This window comes from Plectrocnemia conspersa, unplaced genomic scaffold, assembly GCF_051122295.1.
Source record: "Plectrocnemia conspersa isolate PC_06_02 unplaced genomic scaffold, ASM5112229v1 ptg000008l, whole genome shotgun sequence".
NCBI classification, from domain to species: domain Eukaryota; kingdom Metazoa; phylum Arthropoda; class Insecta; order Trichoptera; family Polycentropodidae; genus Plectrocnemia; species Plectrocnemia conspersa.
Window position 1 is genome coordinate 7,103,595 of NW_028277172.1, and position 19,017 is coordinate 7,122,611.

Sequence of the window (19,017 nt, forward strand, 5' to 3'; positions counted from 1 at the left end):
TTGGCGCACGTATACCATTTTTTTATGAGCATGCAAGATCTCAAAGACAAAAAATATTTATGTACTATTCATGTATATTATAATTATATGTATATTGAAATGCGAATCAGATCCATAAATGCAAAAAAACAATTCCTGGTCACATTATTATTCAATAATGGCTAATATAAAAATACGAATCGTGGAAGCGACTCTGAATCGCTCATTTCATCTACGCTTCTATCCTTAGTGCCTTATAAGTTAAAAATAGAATTATGGAGCATATGTTATGAATCATTAAATTTTGCTTAAAAATTTCATTTAAAGATCTAAAATGAGACCGTTACATGATCAAAAACCAACCATCTTTTACTCCTTTCAAGCAAAATAAAATATATTATTACATGAATATAAGCAAATATATATATTAATAATCATAATATTAATAATAACAAAAAACTGAATAAGCTTTGATCAACAAATTACACCTTTTTTTAAAATGGACAGTTAACAAAAATATATATGTAGGATATTTATGTAGCGATACTTTATTAACCTAATAATGAAGCACATGTGTTTTATAGTAAGCTGACACCTCAACTCTGGTCCATGAGATTGGGATCGGAATTAGAACCGCTAGAGTCCTTGAGAATTGACTCGAAGATCGGACGGAGCTCCGGCGCCCCTTTGATCTGAGTCACGAATTCCATCAGATATGGGTATTTATCTAAAACCGAACAATTGTAAATAAATCAATGTTAACAAGATACTAGAATAATTTAGTTTCAAAAAGAAATAGAATCGCCTTATAAATAAAAAAAATATTTTTCTAGACCTAAATAGAATTGCTTAGCTCAAGAGAGAATCTTAAAAACGAAACTTCTTCATAAAATAAGTAATGTAAAATCTGATCAAACCGATAGGTATGAAAACCTTCGAGAGACCTTAAGCAGGTCATAAGTAAGGTAAGTCAAAGTGTGCCATAATCATTTTTAAGGCACTTCCCCCGAAACTCCTCGGCAATTTTATAAAAACAACAAAATACTGACCAGCTTCGGGTATTTGTAAAAGAGCAGCAGTCGCTCTCATTGCCGATCTCTTCAACTCGTCCTGCTTCTCGTACTCTTGCTTAACAGCATTAGCTTTGACTTTCATTGTGCAAGTGGTTCTCAACGGTTCTATCAAGCTTTCCAATCCTACATTAAAAATAAATAAAATAATAACGAACAAGTCTCAAAAAATATATATGGCAATTTAGCAAAAACTCACTTTGCAAGACTATAGTGGGGCACAAGAGAGCCAGCCGAGATACCATGAGATTTGTGAGCATTTTAATATCATAATGATCCCTAAGTCCGCCTTCGACGTGCTGCAGGAACAGGAATACGTCTAACCTATCCAAGCAACTACCGAGCAGCGTGTACATGCATTCGAATGCAGCTTTTCGTAAATCTAAACCATCATCGAGCGTATGCTTAAACGGACCCATCTCGACTTCGCGAATCAATTCTTTCTGTAAGTAAAGATCGATTTAGTAACAAATAAGAGCTGTTAGATGATTTTTCAATCCATTACCTTGACTTTAGTTTCGTCGTAAAGTTGGGGCAGAATATCGTCTAGCAAGTCGCGTATGAGTGAAGGTTTGTTATGCGCAGCAGAGTTAAAGGCAACCAGAGCCACTCGCCTGACGCCGAGATCGGGATCGCGTAAAGTTCCTAAAAAGTCTCCCATACAGTTACGCAGCAACGGATCAATGGCTTGCGGCTGATCCGATATTGTGAATTTAATCGCAGTTACGGCTATTGTCCTAGTTAATGGTTCTGGCGACTGCAAAAACTCTTGCAAATGAGGTAATAACACACTTGGCTCCAAAAGACAAAGCTTTCCTAAGCACTCGGCCACCTAAAAATGTTATAAAATTTAACAAAACCATCTAGTTATGATTATATGCATATTCAAATATAATAAAACATACCACATTCCTTGATCCCTCTTCGGTGCATTGACAATGTCCTGACAACTGTTGCCAGATTGACGGAATGAATGGTCGGAGAAGTTCCACTCCAGTCGGACTGCACGACTGTGATGATATGATCTAAAAAATCATAAACAGTATAATTTAATTTAAATCTAAATACACCTACTAAAATGATTTTATCCCTATCACTTTGTGACCTGACTGTTAATCGAGAATAAATTTATTATTGCTAACACACCTCTTTTAATGAATGCAGTAACAAATATTGTCGCTTAGGTGTGAATTCTATCTCGTTGAGTATAAATGGTAAAAACTCTGGTAAATTTCCTACGGCGACCGAGCCGAGGGCGTAGCTGGCTGCTGATTTAACTTCTTCGGAAGACGGTGAAAACGATGCCAAAAGTATTTCTTTCAAGTTGCTAATCGGACTCAGATTTCTATAAAATAAAATCATAGTTAGCAACGGTTGGCTTTTGATATTATTTTTAATCAACCTACATGTGTCTGCCGATCTCGGCTATTCCTAAGAGTGCAAACATGTGATGAGCGTCACTGACAGGTGTATGAGCATCCTGGAGGAACTGCTGAACGACTTGAATGGCTTCGACCGGCGTTTCAATAGTCAAGGCTGAAACGCACTTAGCCAGCGAATGGAATGCCTGTTTGTGAAGATGCGGTAGGGCGTTGTGAGGTCCCAGCTGTTTCACGTAAGCGATCAACAACTGTAAGAGTTCTTGGTGGCTCAGTCCCGGCAGATTCGTTTTGACTAGCGCTTGGAACAGTTCCAACATGGAGTTCAAAGCTGCGCCTTGCAATAGCGGACTGCGCGCAAGAGTCAAAACTTGCGGTAAAGCGGTACGATGAAGATCGGACATTGCTGATGGATGGGTTCGACACACCGAGCACATCAGTCCGAGAGTGAGTTGAGCAATATGCAAATCGCTTTCGCTTATCAACGGAGGCAGCTCCACAAGCACCTAAATAAATCCAATGAAGTATCATTTCATACAAAATTATTTAGAATCACATCAGCTAAACATACCTTATTTAATAATTCTGGATTCATAGCAGCACTATAATTCTTTACAAGCATATCCAATAATATGAGAGTAGATAACTTCAAAGCCCGTTGATTCTTACGTAAGAACGATCCGAGTATAGGTACAGCTTCGGTCTGTAATATAAACCAAAAGTAAATTAAATGTATAACATTGTATTTGTTTGTAAATATCTAACCATGATTGGTCTCAAATCGATTCTGAGAGGTGAAGCGGCGACTTTGGTTAACGCTTTAACTGCGGTGAGGCGCGTTATTTCGTTCCGAAGACGTTCCAAGAATATAGGTAAACAAACTGGAAGCTTCGACTGAAAAATAAATTAAATTTTAATTTTTTTAACATTAAAACTGGTTTTTATGACCAACAATTAATTTTACTCTAAATTTAATAATTTATGTTTTAAACACTATGTTCTTCCGTTGGTGTCTAAAAATTTTCTATTCTACACAATCACTAATAGTAAATGAATTGCAATAATGATAACTAGACCAGTTCGAAGGACTTAGTCCTCTTCAGTCGTCTTTTTAAGTTGTCCACATTGAGGAGTTTGGCCGCTGTCCACATTGAGGAGTTTGGCCGCCTCGATGTTGACGGTCTGTTATAGTCTAGTTTCATGTTTAGCACCAAAACGTTTTATACAGGGCTGTGGAGTCGGAGTCGGAGTTGGAGTCGTGGAGTTGTGGTGTTTTGGCCGGAGTTGGAGTCGGAGTCGTGAAAAATGAGTGACTCCGACCATTTTTTTAAATTATGAAATTTATGAATTTTTAATTGCGTAATAATGAATGTGTATAGCGTATGAAAATTAAACGTGTAGAAGAACACCAAAAATACCTGATAAAACTAAACTTTTTTGAGTCGGAGTTGAAATCGGAGTCGGAGTGGAGTCGTGTTGTTAGTAAATATCGGAATCGGAGTCGTGTTTTTTTTTAACGACTCCACAGCCCTGGTTTTATAAGACTGGCAACGTCTTTGTCACTTAGGTCACAATGTATGTCTCTATCGTGAACATATCACGGAGCAATCACAATGTTTCGTAACTTTATTTTTTAAATTTTTTAACCATTTTAACATGGCGCTATTAGGCACATCCCCAGAGTTGTATGTCGTAGACCCAAACTGATTTCAGGATTTGATTGTATATATTTATTTTGTTGTATATTGATAGTTTGGAGTTCCTTCCCATAAACCAATACAGCTTTCCATATTTTATTTCAAGTTATTTTTTATGTTCCTTCCAACACAGTTTGGTGTCCAGGGTCATGCCAATGTATTTAGCTGTATTTCCAAATAGGATATTTTGCCGTGTATGAAAATTTGCAATTGATCAGTTATATATTTATTGGTGAAGTTGATATGTACCGATTTTAATTCATTCAACTTTATTTTCCATTTTTTGCTCTAATTGGTGATACTATCAGTGGCTTGTTGAAGTCTTTCGGTAGTATTTGCTATTCTTTTCTTCGCTGCCAGGATTGCTGTATCATCTGCGAATATTGCAATTGTGATATTCTCTATTTATGGAAAATCATGTGTATAAAAAATAGAGTATCGGTCCTAGGACACTTCCTTGTGGGACTCTTTTTTTAATTCGGAATATTCGTTCTTTTGTTTAATTCCGAATATTTTGTTGGAAACGTACAATTCAAGTAATTCTACATATTGCTTCGGTAATATACTATTTAGATTTAAAATTAAGCTTTTATGCCATACTTTATCAAAAACTTGAGCAACATCTAAAAAAAATGGCCGAACAAATATCTTTTTCTTCTAGCGCTTTTTACATTAAATCATAAATAATGCAATGCAACTGATCGATTGTAGAATGTGAATTTTGGAACCTAAGCTAATTATCAGGAATTACTTTTTTCTTCTCTATTATGGGATTCGTTCTTTTCAACGAGAGTTTTTCGAATACTTGAGATATTATTGATAGCAATGATATTGTATTATATGTATGTTTAATTAAAATTTGTTTAGTGTAAAAATTAGCTATTTTAGCTAAATAAACTAATAAAATAATAAATAATTATTTTTATTGCTGCCGCTGACTAAAAATGTTAGCCTATGGAAGACTGAAATATAATTTTATATATTATAATTTACCTAGTTCGGTGGTGCCCATTAGTGTTCTAACCAAATTTTATTCGAAAACATTTGTTTTATTGCTTGTTCAGAGAAATGGATTAAAACATTAACCTAGATTTACGGAACCTGTCAAATTTGCGGGTTTCTGAGTTATATCTTTTGATTTGATTTGCATCAGACAGTATTTTTTATGACTTTTTATATTTGAACAATGCAAATTATTAACATTATTTTTATTTTTGGAAACTTTTTATTTTTGAAAATCTGGCCACTATTTACCTATTTTAAATGATACCCCTCAAATTGACGGGGTTATAGCCGTAAATCTAGTGTTAAAAATTCATAAAAATATGTATATAAATATCATACTAGTTGAATTTTACTTTAGTTTATATTCAATGCAGATACACTATATTTTTTGAGGAAACAAATTCAACGCATTTCGTCAACTAATGCTCAAAACCAGCATTTTTTTCTTTTATTTTATTTATATTGAGTTTCAAAATATTTAGTTTCTTTGTAAATATTTTTTTAAACTAGAAATAAAACAAATTTCATAATTTTAATTTTGATCTTGATCTTATGCGACCCACAGATTGAAAACCACTGATAAAATAAATTTAACATATGTACCAATACAATTCAGAACATTTGATAATTTTTTTGTTTTTTAATTAATTTTAATTTAAAAGTTATCATACTTTTGTTATATTTCTGTGTTATGCAAAGTTCTCACGAAACTGTCTGTTTTTGCACATCATGCGGCGAAAAAACGATCCGTCGGTCAAATGTTAAGTTTTTATCAATATAGTTTTATCAAAATTTAGACTAATTTTCAAAAATAAAATTCAAAGATAAAACATGCCTAACAAAAATTGGGAACCATAAAAAATATATACAATGTCGAATTTATATAAAACTATTTCCAAGTGGACATTGACTAGGTGATTTTTTATCGTATCAATACACCTGTACACCGTAAAACGTTGTGTTTCGTAGTAAAAAGTACTTTTTAACCATTCTCCTCTCCCCCTTTCCATGTGACGCCACAGACTTAGTGGCCCACGAGCTAGTACTAAAAAAAATAATGATCAAAATTTGACCCATCTCTCAAAATGGTTCACCATCACTGATATAGATCATAAATCAAATACACTGCAAATTGTTTAATACCACTGACGATTGCTAGTTGAAAAAATATTATTTATATTTTTATTGAGATATTGATTTACAACTTCTCCAAATTTTGTGTTTAAATATGCACTAGATAATAAGTTATGATTTCTTTGAAATACGAACATATTTTTAAAAAAGTTGCGAATTTGCCCTATCCTTGCACGATCACGGAAGTCCAGAGCAACCGGTTGCCATGTGCTAATAGCATACTATCATGATGATACATCATCGATACATCTATATACATTATTTACTTTATTATATTTATTTTTTAAAGTACAAAAATTAGTATTATTATCAAGTTTTCAGTTTAGTTATTGTCACAATTTTATTGTTGTTTTGGTCTTGATTTTATTACGCCCACTCGATTAATTACGCTGTTAGCGAATGACTTATAAATTAAATGATCAATAAAAATAATAAGAGATCTGATTCAGTAGCAAGTTATTACCTCCAATTGGTCTCCCAAGTGACACAACAGCTGCCCCATTGCAGCTATGGCCCTCTCTTTAACTTCTTGATCGATGTCGGAAGCGCACAATCGGACCATGGTGCAATCGTACATGGGTATTGTGAATGCGGCTAGATCTGGAGTGAGCTCAACAGGTTCGCCTGAAAATTGGAAATAAAATATTTATTTAGCGATACATTAAAATTGCTACTAAACAGAGCGGGGAGCGGATTTCTCAACGCACCCAAAATTATAAACATAAAATAAGGACTAAATCTATACTCACTGAGAGGCCTGATGACTTTCACCAAGGCTTGCATCACCCGGAGTGCTTCCGCTGTTATCTTATAGAACGGATCTCTAACACAAGATAACACGGGGGGAAGCAATTGGCATGCGTGTGGTCTAAGAGCGACTCCACATGGTCCAGCCAACAGCCATTGTATAAACACCAAAGTGTCTATCTTCATATTGGACGAAGAATTTTTATCGCTGAAGAAACAAAAAAAAAGATTATTATAAATATTCTTCCATGACATTAAAATGAAATATTACCTAAGAGAGTATTGAAGAGCCGGCACCAAACGCGGTACATGAGGAGAGAGCGCGGACGGACGCGCCGCAAGCAATTCTCTCAACAAAAGTAAAGCCTCTTGTCTAGCTCTCACGGAGCGGCCTCGTAAAACTGGAAGCAATCCTCGCACCACGTTTCCGACTTGATCTTGCAAAAGCGCCAAAGGCGAATCAACAGATAACGGGGGCTCCGGAAGAGAAGGATCGACAATCGGAGTGAGAGCTCCAACGGCGGGTCTTGTGTTACGAAGCAATGCAATATAGGCGTTAAAAATATCGACTTTAACATTTTCTTCACGCTCTGAAACAAAATCATAACATTCCGATAATGTTTAAAAATTTATTTATATATTTTTATGATGATGCTACCTTTGAAGCGAGCGATGAGCGCAGGAGATACAGTTTTGTAAAATTCAGCGAGCGATTCGTGACGAGTTGCTATAACTGATTCTAGACATTTAGCAGCCGCTCGTCGGACCTTCCATGACATATCGTCATCGTCTGAATATTCTTCACTATCGGCGTCTCCGTCGCCTTCGCCATCTTCACCATCATCATCTTCCATAGCGTCGCCCATTCCTCCGTTTTCATCATCGCCACCGTCGCTTTCTGATCCTTCGTAATTATAATTCGGATCGTAGACCATCATTTTTAAACACAATTGTGTGATCTAAAAATAAATAATATATATAAATATGTATGTAATAAAAAAAGTAAATGGTAAATAAAATACTCACTCTTGGAATATGATCGGTTATTTCTTTCGGGCATTTGAGAACGAAAGCTTCTAGTGCTTGCAGTGAATTTTCTTTGAGTTCCTCGTCTCCTTCGGCGGCGTGAGCAATGATCAAAGGAGCCGTATGATGAACTTGAGGTCCGAAACGATGACCAGCTTGTCGGCTAACATAATTACAGTCACATGAATACTTTATTATTAAAATTAATATAAAAAAAGTCGTCCTTACCATATTGAAGTGATACATTGGATATGAGTTCTCCTCAAATTAGATGGAGAATACACAGGAAGACCTTCCACGAGATGATTGATAAGTTTGGTGTAAAGAGGAGTACTACACGACATCACCAGATGTGATAATGCCACAATAGTCCTTTTGCGAACAGCCTGAATATAAAAACTAAGCTCTTGAAATCCACAATTCTACGTCATGAATCTAGTTTTATATTATCATCGATAATAACCTGTCTCGGTGATGCCAATTGGGGAAGAAGAGCATTAAGCAGCACAGAGTGGAAGCCGATCATCAAAGCACCAAATCTGCTCAATAAATCTGCCAATATATCCAAAGCCTCGAGCTGTACGGAAACATCTTCTTGCTAAAATTCATTCAAAATATTAAAATCTATAAAATCATCCTATTAAATATTTCAAGTATTTAAAGTTTTGGCGAATTTCCAACAGTTCAAAATACGTAATCTCATTGCATCGTCATCTATGTATTTTTTTAAACCAACATAATACGTAAATAAATCAATGATAAAACAAATTTTAAACCTTTTCAATAGCACTGCTGAGTCTGACGGTGATTTTCTTGCATACGTTAGAAGCTAAAGTGCTAGAGCCGAGCGGCAATTCAGAGATGACAGTCTTCAAACCGATGCTGCTTATATCCCTAAGCTGTTCCTTGTCCGATAGCATATTGGTGCACAAGGCGTCGACAATCGATTCGACTTGATAATCCTTAACTTTGTTGACCAAAGGACCGAGACTGGAAAATAATAAATAATATAAGAAACACCCGGATACATAAAATAATTAAATACTGTCTGATTTTATATAATACAACAATATTCAACAATTTTACTTTGAACAAAGGTTCTGTATTGATTGCTTTTTTATTATTAAAGTTGTACCATTTGACTGCAAGATTTTGAACTTCGCCGTTCTTGTCTTCAAGTAATCTCAGAAGCATTTTAACAACTTTTCTCTCGGAGTCGTCGTCGAGTTTGATGCTGTCCTTTTGTAGCTCAGTCATGAGATCATTAGTCGCCATGAACCGGAAATCCTTATCATTCGACGTCATCTAAAATAAAATATATGTAATGATTAAAAATTTGCCTTTTAGCACTGATGAGAGAAGCAAAAGGATGGCCTTCTTAAAAAAATCTTAAAATTTTGGAAAAGTCAAGATTGTAGTTTTTCTTCTTAACTAGGAATAGACGAAGCTAAATATTCACTTCTTTTGACATATTTTCTACGTTAGTTTTCCAAAATAATTAATCTCTTAATATAATATTTCTTTCTTTTAACTTTGCATTGTTGATATAAACTAACGCTTAATGAATAATTTTAAAAGCAGACAATCTTAGCTAAGTAAAATAGTCACGATATAGAGCAGCATTTCCCAATCTTTTTATGTGAAAATAGTAGAAATATTTTGCAGACCAGTAATGCAGGAATAAAATCTATCTATATATGTTTTGTTTATTGATTTTTAATCTTATATTATAACAGTTTATTGCGAATACAAATAAAAATATAACATGAAAAAAAATTGTTGTTTATTAAAATAATCAGAAATCGATCAGTAAATTAATTGTTAATAAAAGAGCATTAATCAGTTTTTATGCTTCTTTTTTGATTATCGACATGGCCAAAAGTTTTCTCACATGAATAGGTAGTCGAAAATGGGGACAATAATTTAATGGCTTTGTAACTTCTATCGATATCCAAAACTGAGACGTTTGTATTTTATGTTTGGACACCAGAATGGCATCAGAAGACAATTTGATATGGTTTTATTTTTCATTGTGATGTTATTATTATAATTATTAATCCATAGATTTATTTTACGAGGATCCTCATGATCAAGATTGTAGTGATTAAAATTTTTAATTAATGCCCTTAAATGTTAACTAATTATGTTTAAAATTAATTTTCAGTTTACGCCAGCAGCAAATATAAAAATTTTCGTCAATGTAATGAATGAATGAATTTGAAGAAATAAATGGGAGGAAAGGGTTTTTGAATACAATTGATTTTTATTGGTACTCGTAAATAACAAAATAAAGGATCAGAGTATAAAGTATTTTTAGAAGTACCTGAATGTAAGGAAAATTGTTTAAAAACTATTTAATGTTTGAAACACGAAATATGCATAAATAGACACGGCGGTTAATTGGTCATAAATGTCGCCAAAAAAACATGAAGATGGCAACAGTTACTAAATTTTTATTCAATATTATTAAATAAAATGTTCTGACTTGAATCCTTATTTTTTTTCGCAAAACTTTTTGAACAACTTTTGAAAAATATTGCAAGCATGAAATGGTTAAGTTTACTAAAGGGCGATTTTTAGAACATATTAAGTAATTGACACACAAATAATTTCTCGATTAATTCAAGGTAGCAATGATGGAACAGTGAAAAACCGGTGTCAATAATTTAATATACAAAAGAAATGTGAGAGGTAGATATGCAAGTCAATAAAATTTTTCATAAAATATTTAATTTGTAGAAAAAATAAATATTTTAGTGTTTCGAAGCAAGAGTAATAAATGTACAAATAATAAATAAGATATGAGATAAAACTAATGTGAAACACAGTCCATTAGAAATTGGTTTTAAAAGTAGATCTCAAAAAAGTAGACAACATTGTATGGAAAATTTAAGCAATTTATTCACTTAAATAATGAAATCGCAATAATTCTATCTTATGTTCTGAAAGAAGTGTTTTTTGAGGTCAAAAGCAAACAATGTTTGTTTTTTGTAGTAAATATATCAATAACATACATATAAAAAACGATAAATATTTTAAAGTAGTCTCTTCTTACATTGTGTTATGGCAATAACGCAGCCACTGGAAGTCAACGAGCGGTACTTATTGTTTAAACTATAAAATGTGATGTAGAAAAATGCAGCTACTTATACAGATTTCTCCATTTTTTATTTATTACAATTTTTTTCAGACACAAATCATGATTGTAATAAACATATTATATTATTAACGAGGGGTACATATAAATTATAAAATGTAATCTATAAAAATGTAGCTATTTATATCATTTTTTATTAAATAATATATTTATTTTTTCCAGTTACAAATCATAAGTCATGATCGTAGTGATTATTTATATTTTAATTTGACATTGTAAAAACCGTTAAGACATGAAAGTATAGTGATTTACAATAAAACGATCAACAAAATGTCTAATACTTAAATTTATCAGGTATGAATAATTTACTGAACTTTAATTAGATCGCAAAGGGTTTAAGAATTTACATAATGGTGAAAAAATTATATGTATATTAAAATAAATATTTTTGTAGCACAAATGTATGTTGTAGGTATAACTGTAACTTCAACAAACATTAATTATAAAATAATTTGAAACAGCAACAAATGTTTATCTGTAAGTTAAAATAAATGTTTGTTCGATTTGAGGTTATGTTACAAAATGGCTACCTTCTCATCTCGAAACGTCAGAAAAATACTATATGTAAAATGCCATAGTTGAATGCATTTTTGCATTGGGCCGGATCGATATGCAAAATAATGTTTAGTTGCGTTTCAAATCGGTGTACGAGTGACAAAATATGCATTTTTCCAAATGTCACGAGATGACGCGCAAGAAGATTGAAATGGCGGATCGTACCTTCTCCAAGAGGTTGGCAATCTGGTAGGAGACGCTCGCCATGGCGACGACCTGTGGCGAGCGCTTCGGAGACGAGAACCAACTCCAGCACGAAAATCGCCGAAAAAGCAGCCGGCGACACCACCGCTGGCTAACCTCACCTTGGCCTTAGCGTCACTTATTACGGCTATATACGAGCATCGTAAATAAACAATTTTAATTCAAACTAAAATCGTTTTAATGTTAAATTTTTATTTATATTTAATACAATAATTTTAAAATGATTTTATTATATGACTTAAAATTGTATAATAATTTATTTACGCCAAAAATATGAATTAAAAATATATAGCAATAATAGTGATGAGCAAAATTGTAAATTTTTAACAGGATGGATAAAAAAAGCAAAATCCGGGAATGTGTTTTTTTATAACGAGTAAGAAATATTAAAACAATATGATAAACAGTTGATCATTTAGTTCAGGAAGGATCAGAAAACGTAAATTCAACCTATTTAAACATAATAAAAACTTTACAAAACTATTTGGCTGTCAAAAACTAGCATTTATTTTTAATCTATATAAATAATTAGGCTTTCTATAATTATGAAATTCTAAATTGGGACAGCTAAGAAAAATAGATCATCTTGGTCATAAAATTTTTGTAAATTTTATTATGCTGAAATGTGTTAATTTGGAATGCAAAATGCTAGTGAGAGTTAAAAAAGGGTATTTAAAAAATCTTGCTAAAACAGGACAATCCCGATAAAACTGGAACCGATGATGTGATTCCGAGACAATTCCAGACAAATCGGGACGCGTGGTAAACCTATATATAATACAATTTAAAATACAAATCAAAATGCAAATGTTCTAAATCAAATATAACAACTGTGCAATTATAAATATTTTATATAAATACCTTTTTTTTATTAATTTACAAAAAAAAAAATATTCGAGACCAATGTAGCAACAACGTACAGCATATTCCATCCATACTTTGTGATCACCCAACTTAATTTATAGTCCAATGCAACAATATTGACAGTAATGCCACTAGTTTCAGATCCGGTTTTGAACCGTTGTGCAAGTAAACCGTTTACCCACCCGATTAGTTAGAGAGTACCTTAGTCTGCAGCCACCGCTTGTGGGACTTCAGACGCGTATGTACCGCGTCGCTTGATTGGTGTTATGAATGAATCACTACAGTTTATTATCAAGCAACTTTTTCATTGCCATCAGGAAGACAATGGAATGGCGCGGACTAAACCCAGTTTGCCAGTCTACTACGTCCTGGCGACGTACTTGTTAATATAATTGTGAAAAAATATTTAGAACAACTCATCACGCACGTAAGAAACGGTGATCGATCTTAAGTGTTCGACACCATTTTTTTTAGTCATGTTACAATAATCTGAGATAATAAAAAATAGCAACTAATAAAAAAATTAGAGTCTTACGTTATTACGTTAATTTTTTACTATTATGATTTTTTTAAACTAAAATAAGTGTACTGATTTATTTAGGACATTCCCATTGCAAATGCTATTATGGCCAAGAGATAGTTATACCAAGTCGAGCAGGAAACCTGGTCTTATACCACTGGCCTCCTTAATATGCGAACGCGGTGAAGACTCTAATGGCTAATTTACACGCTGCCAGTTGCTGACATGCTAGCTGGTAAGTTGGCTGCAAGGTCACTGGCACGCGGTGACTATATTCCAGTTCTCTAACGCCTTACTGTTTACACAGTACCAGCAACTGGAAGAACCGTTGTTAATGGCTGATAGACAAGCTGCCAGTTGTTGACATGCTAGCTGCTAAGTTGCCTGGAAGCCAAGGTCACTGGCACGCGGTGACTGGCATTCGAGTTCACTGGCGCCTTACTGTTTACACAATGCCAGCAACGGGAAAACCCATTGTTAAGAAAAAAGTGACTGGCGGGCGACAGTTGTCAAGGGAGGAGCTGGCGTGGCGTAAAAACAAAAACATTTATTCTGCTGGAGTTGACGTGATCGTGTAAATCAGCTTTAAAGCTGATTTATACGATGGCAATCGGTTTGCCAGTCACTGCATGCCAGCGACTAGCACTGTGTAAACGCTTAAAGCCAGCCACTGGAAAAACCAATGCGCCACTGACACGCCAGAAGCGGGCAGCTCCAGCAGAACAAATATTTTTGTTTTACTATATATATTGGTTTTATTATGGCCCAAACTTACCGGCACTCTGGTAACACTGACGTGACGGTAGCACATTCTCTTGGGGACATGTACAGAAAAGCAACAACTGGTGCTTCCTCGTGCACCGTTCAAAGGCACATTATTAAATAACATGTAACTATGTAAACTTAATGAATATTACTGCAGTGGCCCAATCTGTCTCTAGTTGCCACCCATCACAATCCGTCGCCAAAAAGGCATAATAAAAATATAATAGTTTTCTGCGACTTGCAAAGAACAGGTATTTATGATCCCCCATTTAGGCGGATAAGGAGCCTTTGAAAATGGACCAAAGCAACGGACAGTCAATGGTGATTTCAATACAATGGAATGCACTGTCTAACAAAATTTGTAGGATTTGACTATATGCTATCTGAAATACAAATGCCTAGTGACGGCGTTGTTAAGAATCTAGCTGTTTTATCAATAGTTGTTACGCAAAAGATTAATACTTAAAAAGTAATAAACAAGAACATGGTCTCTTTCTGCAGCAAAGCAGCACATTGATCAATTAGTCAAGAGTAGGGAAGAGCAAAGCATAATACCGAAAGAGAATATAACCGTGAATATAGCATTCATACTACAGTTTCTACTGGAGTTTCTGAGTTCAGTTGTAGTCGCACATTGTTAAGTTTCGCCGAATACCGATAAGTACGACCCCAAGAACACCGAAGAAGCAACCGTTTCCACTTTATGTTAGACCATGTTAAATAATTAATAAATAAATTACTTTGAATTCGCACAATATGATATAAAAATAAAACCAATAAAAAATTATATAATAATATAAAATTTATTTAATGAGAATTTTCTATCTAGGTATTACAATATATTTAATAATTTCATGTTTCCTGTTAATTTATAATAATAATAAAATATTAGCAGTGATACAATTGCTAAAAATAAATTATTAATTTATTATACATATTATTAGCTAAAAAAATAAAATATTATATAATCCTCTTTTTTCAATGGCATAAATTAAAAATATTCATAATTAAATTTATTTTGCACTAGGAACATTAGGCCATTGATTAACAATATAACTACTAATTTATATATACATATATCACACGGCACTTTTGTATTAAAAAAATAATTTAATAAAATACATTTGTTAGCTAGCTCCATCAAAAAAATAATACTTTTTAAAAACTGCTTTAATATAAAGCTATTTTTCCTAAATATATCCAAAAATACACTATTCAGATCATTTGGGTTAAACTAATAATAAATAAATAGGTTGATATAGAAGTCAAATGCAATCATTCAAGTAGAGAGACTGTAATTATCACAATTGGCACATTAAAACTAATTTTGCAATAAGTATTTAAATATAATTTAGTTATTACTATTTAGATGTTGTCAAAAATGTAATAAGGCTTACAGACTCTTAAAACAAGAGGTCGGCTGAAAAATATTGTACTAGTAAATTTCAGCTTTTAATCGTTAAATGCATGTGTCGGACTAGAGAACACATTTAAGCTTACAGGAATTGCACATTAATATATATTAAAATAAATTATTTTACTATAATCTCAGCTGTACTTTTCGGTGAACTATTCACAGATTGCTTTTAACTATAATTTTCTTTTCTAAAATATTAAAACAAAACATATTATTTTTACAATACATTTAGGTTACTGTCATATTTGTATTAACAGATTGTTCAAGCAGACAACTGTACAAGTTTAATATCTATTGCATCTTTTTTACAGAGCCAGTTTTAAAAATCAAATCTAAATAAACATATTTATGAATGAGTTTAAGTTGAATATTCTATTCTCATAAACACAGCTTTTCAGCTAAATAATTTATGTGATAGATACCGCAGAAGATGGTGACAAAAGTTCCGATTGCGGTGTAAGAGTGAAGTTTACGGAATCTCTTCAAGATCTTCATATAATGTGGACAATACTCGAGTTCGCCCAGAATTTGTCTTCCTACTTCTTGACCATTTCCAGCCTCAGATTCCATTTGAGTTTTAGTGTGTTTTAATATCACTATAGAAGGCACTACGTGGAAACGGATGAACAGTTCGATGGAGAATGTGAGCACCATGCACATTATCTAAAGAATATATATAAAAATGAGTAAATTTATAAGATTCGCTACCTATTTTGTTGTATAGATTTAAAGAAAAGTACCTGAACAAAGACTTTGGAGCGTGTGGTGATCTCATGTTGGATGTTGATGAACGATATCACCATTAAGAAGCTCGTTATGAAACTGTGAGTGAAGAAAGCCGGAAAAAGGTGTTCTTGTACATTGCCAAAGACATGACGTGGCAACGCAAAGTACAAAACTAATCCTAAAAAATAAGGTTTTTATAAGTAAAAATATAATTTTGGGTAATTATGTATATATATTGAATCTCTATCACTTACCAGAAATCATAACCATCCAGATTTGAGTACCAAAGTGCATGGCAAACGTTGTTAGATATACGAGACTCCATGCTTTGTTTCTTTCGGTGATGGTTGTCGGTTCAGAGTTGATTTTGTTTAATAACACTCCAAAGATGATGCTTAGAAGTGTTACTGTGGTGATGTTGGCCAATTTTTTCGACGATGGAATGTTTCTAAAAAGAATAAGATAAAAAATAAATATTGGAAGTTATTGGGGCAATAAATAAGGGTACAAATTAAAAAAATATTATATTTAGTAAGTAGTAAATTGATTTTTAACAAGTTTATAATATAGATATTATGTAGTATAAATTCACAATGTAAATATTTTTCTATCAAATCATGCAATGTTTTTTATTTCAGTTTGGTGTTTAAGTATTTGATAGTGTTTGAATCATAGTGAGTAGTTTAATTGTATTATTAAAATTAATTTAACAGAATAAATATGTTTGAAAGAAGGAGTATTATTACTATTTAGTATTATTATTGCTTTACTATACATTTACATGTGGCATTTACTGTTTTAATAATCTTGCTTTACTTGATTTGTTAATTTATATGAATACCTGATTATCTAAAACTAAATGCATACTAAAGTGTTTTAAAAAGATTAATGTTACAAAATATATCAAGATATTAAATTAGAAAATTATGATCCTTTTTTAAGATGTCACAAATATAATATAATTGATATAAAATATTATAACCTAATTTAAAACATCATATAATTGAAAATAAAAACATTTTCAAACTAACGATCCAACATTTTCTAAAATGATAAATTATACAAAAAATAGTTAATACAATCTTTTGTGGTGTATAATTTATTGCTAATAAATACTTGCATACTTTTTTATAGCTGTAAGTTTTCTTATAATAATCAAATGTACCGTTATTTAATAACGGTGTAATAACTAATTTTATTAAATTCTATTAAATCAAGTAGGCAAACTAAAAATCTCTGCATTATCTAATATATTTCCTCTAAATTGATTATATAACTAATATTTAAGTAAATCGCCTATCATATTATAACATGTTAAAGCAACTAAGAAGGACTATTAAAAGATTGACAATATAATAAAAAGTATTTTTTATATTTTTTGGATCATGTAGTAATAGTTGCTAACTATTTGATATGATTTGTTTACAAAAAATATTAAAATTCAAGTTTGCATTAGTAATTTGTTTTGATTATAAAATATATAATACTACTACCTACTACTAAAATAAAACAATGAGATAAAGATTTTCGAAATCTAGATGATGGATATTGTACATTTTGAGACAGATTTTAATAAATCTACCTGGCTATCCATGACCCCTTCAGTTCTGGCAAGGCTTCCAGTATGTTCCTCAGCCACGTGGTGGACAAAGCCAGCCAGTCCATGTTGTAAGCAACTTTTTGAGCTTGGCTGTGTTTGATGTTATGCTTTTGCTTCAACCTGTAAAGCTGCAGGAACTTTGGGTTCTTGAGAAAAGGCGCCTTCACCACCTGCGGACAGTAAGGTGGCACATCGCCATCTACTTTATCACTGGCGCACATATCCGATGAAGATAAGTGATAAATTGTGAAAACGAGACGACAGAAGCGCTGCGTCAGTCAAAGAACGACTACTACTCGGCAGCACAGTTAGCTGGTCTTTATAGTACCTGAGCATGGCGCGCAGGCGTCGTCAATCTGCGGTGCTTTAATATATTTTATTTTTTCAAACTACTGAATATGTATTTTTATTAAAATTATAGTAGTAATATTATACATAAATGAAAATTAAACTATATTAGTATTTAACAAGCAAGTATCACTTCTAAATATTGACTATATGCTTAGAAATTTAAATTCAGATAAAGATTTATTAAGATGCAACCATGAAGCTAAACACAATTTTTATTAAGCAGCATAGAAAAAAATAATAACTAAGTAAAACAAAAGCTATTTATTTTCCTTGGTTGTCATGGTTTACATTCGAATATAAGATACATTTGGTATTAAATCAAACCGATGACACATAAGGACACTTTTTCGTAAGAAAATTTTGCTGGGCAACGGTGCACTCCATGGCACAAGGTTATACTTGTCTGCTGGGCATTAATATACAAAATGGCATTTAATGGGTTAATTAGTCGAGTAACGTTATTTTAATATAGTTATTTCAGAATAATATTTTACTTAAAAAAAATACAATCATAATTTTCTCATAAAATTTACTTACAAACTTACTTTGTTTATATAAATATCACAAGTTTTTTAAAATATTTATATGTTTATTATGGCAATACTGAATCACGTAGTTCGTTGTCAGCTGATAGATCTCTCTGGATTATATGTGCTGTAGTTCTGCGTCAGAGAATCGCCGGTTATCTACAGTTTTCAATTAAGCTCTTGACAATTATCTGATGATTGCGTGGATCTCAAGAAGATTCCATCCAGTCCATCTAGTGTCTTGAAAGTTATTGGGAGAATAAATTTGCCTTGTCTGAAGCAATTACAATTGAT

At 32.5% G+C, this 19,017-nt stretch overlaps 2 protein-coding genes across 2 annotated transcripts; both read right to left on the reverse strand.

Moving 5' to 3' along the window:
* Positions 1-511: 511 nt before the first annotated feature.
* Cand1 (Cullin-associated and neddylation-dissociated 1) lies at positions 512-12,063 on the reverse strand. The gene is made up of 19 exons (XM_088189977.1): positions 11,915-12,063; positions 9,173-9,342; positions 8,814-9,027; positions 8,501-8,635; positions 8,266-8,423; positions 8,038-8,200; positions 7,670-7,970; positions 7,283-7,601; positions 7,014-7,219; positions 6,728-6,888; positions 3,194-3,322; positions 3,000-3,131; positions 2,456-2,934; positions 2,196-2,394; positions 1,955-2,074; positions 1,555-1,881; positions 1,249-1,492; positions 1,029-1,175; positions 512-706 (listed from the first exon to the last, which is right to left on the reverse strand). Exons 1-19 carry the CDS (start codon positions 11,954-11,956, stop codon positions 576-578), a joined length of 3,777 nt encoding a protein of 1,258 aa, XP_088046103.1. The 5' UTR covers positions 11,957-12,063; the 3' UTR covers positions 512-575.
* A 3,635-nt stretch (positions 12,064-15,698) lies between these two features.
* Positions 15,699-18,139, reverse strand: LOC148232837 (transmembrane protein 205). The gene is made up of 4 exons (XM_088189864.1): positions 17,828-18,139; positions 16,500-16,693; positions 16,260-16,423; positions 15,699-16,182 (listed from the first exon to the last, which is right to left on the reverse strand). Exons 1-4 carry the CDS (start codon positions 18,064-18,066, stop codon positions 15,898-15,900), a joined length of 882 nt encoding a protein of 293 aa, XP_088045990.1. The 5' UTR covers positions 18,067-18,139; the 3' UTR covers positions 15,699-15,897.
* Positions 18,140-19,017: the final 878 nt, after the last annotated feature.

Coding starts and splice junctions, on each gene's coding strand:
- Cand1 (XM_088189977.1), bottom strand. CDS start 11,956: ATGGCGAGCGTCTCCTACCAGATTGCCAACCTCTTGGAGAAG. Junction 6,889..7,013: donor GAAAGTCATCAGGCCTCTCA/GTGAGTATAGAT, acceptor TCCAATTTTCAG/GCGAACCTGTTGAGCTCACT. Junction 3,323..6,727: donor ACTTGGGAGACCAATTGGAG/GTAATAACTTGC, acceptor TTTATTTTTCAG/TCGAAGCTTCCAGTTTGTTT.
- LOC148232837 (XM_088189864.1), bottom strand. CDS start 18,066: ATGTGCGCCAGTGATAAAGTAGATGGCGATGTGCCACCTTACTGTCCG. Junction 16,694..17,827: donor AAGGGGTCATGGATAGCCAG/GTAGATTTATTA, acceptor TATTCTTTTTAG/AAACATTCCATCGTCGAAAA. Junction 16,424..16,499: donor CTGGATGGTTATGATTTCTG/GTAAGTGATAGA, acceptor CTTATTTTTTAG/GATTAGTTTTGTACTTTGCG.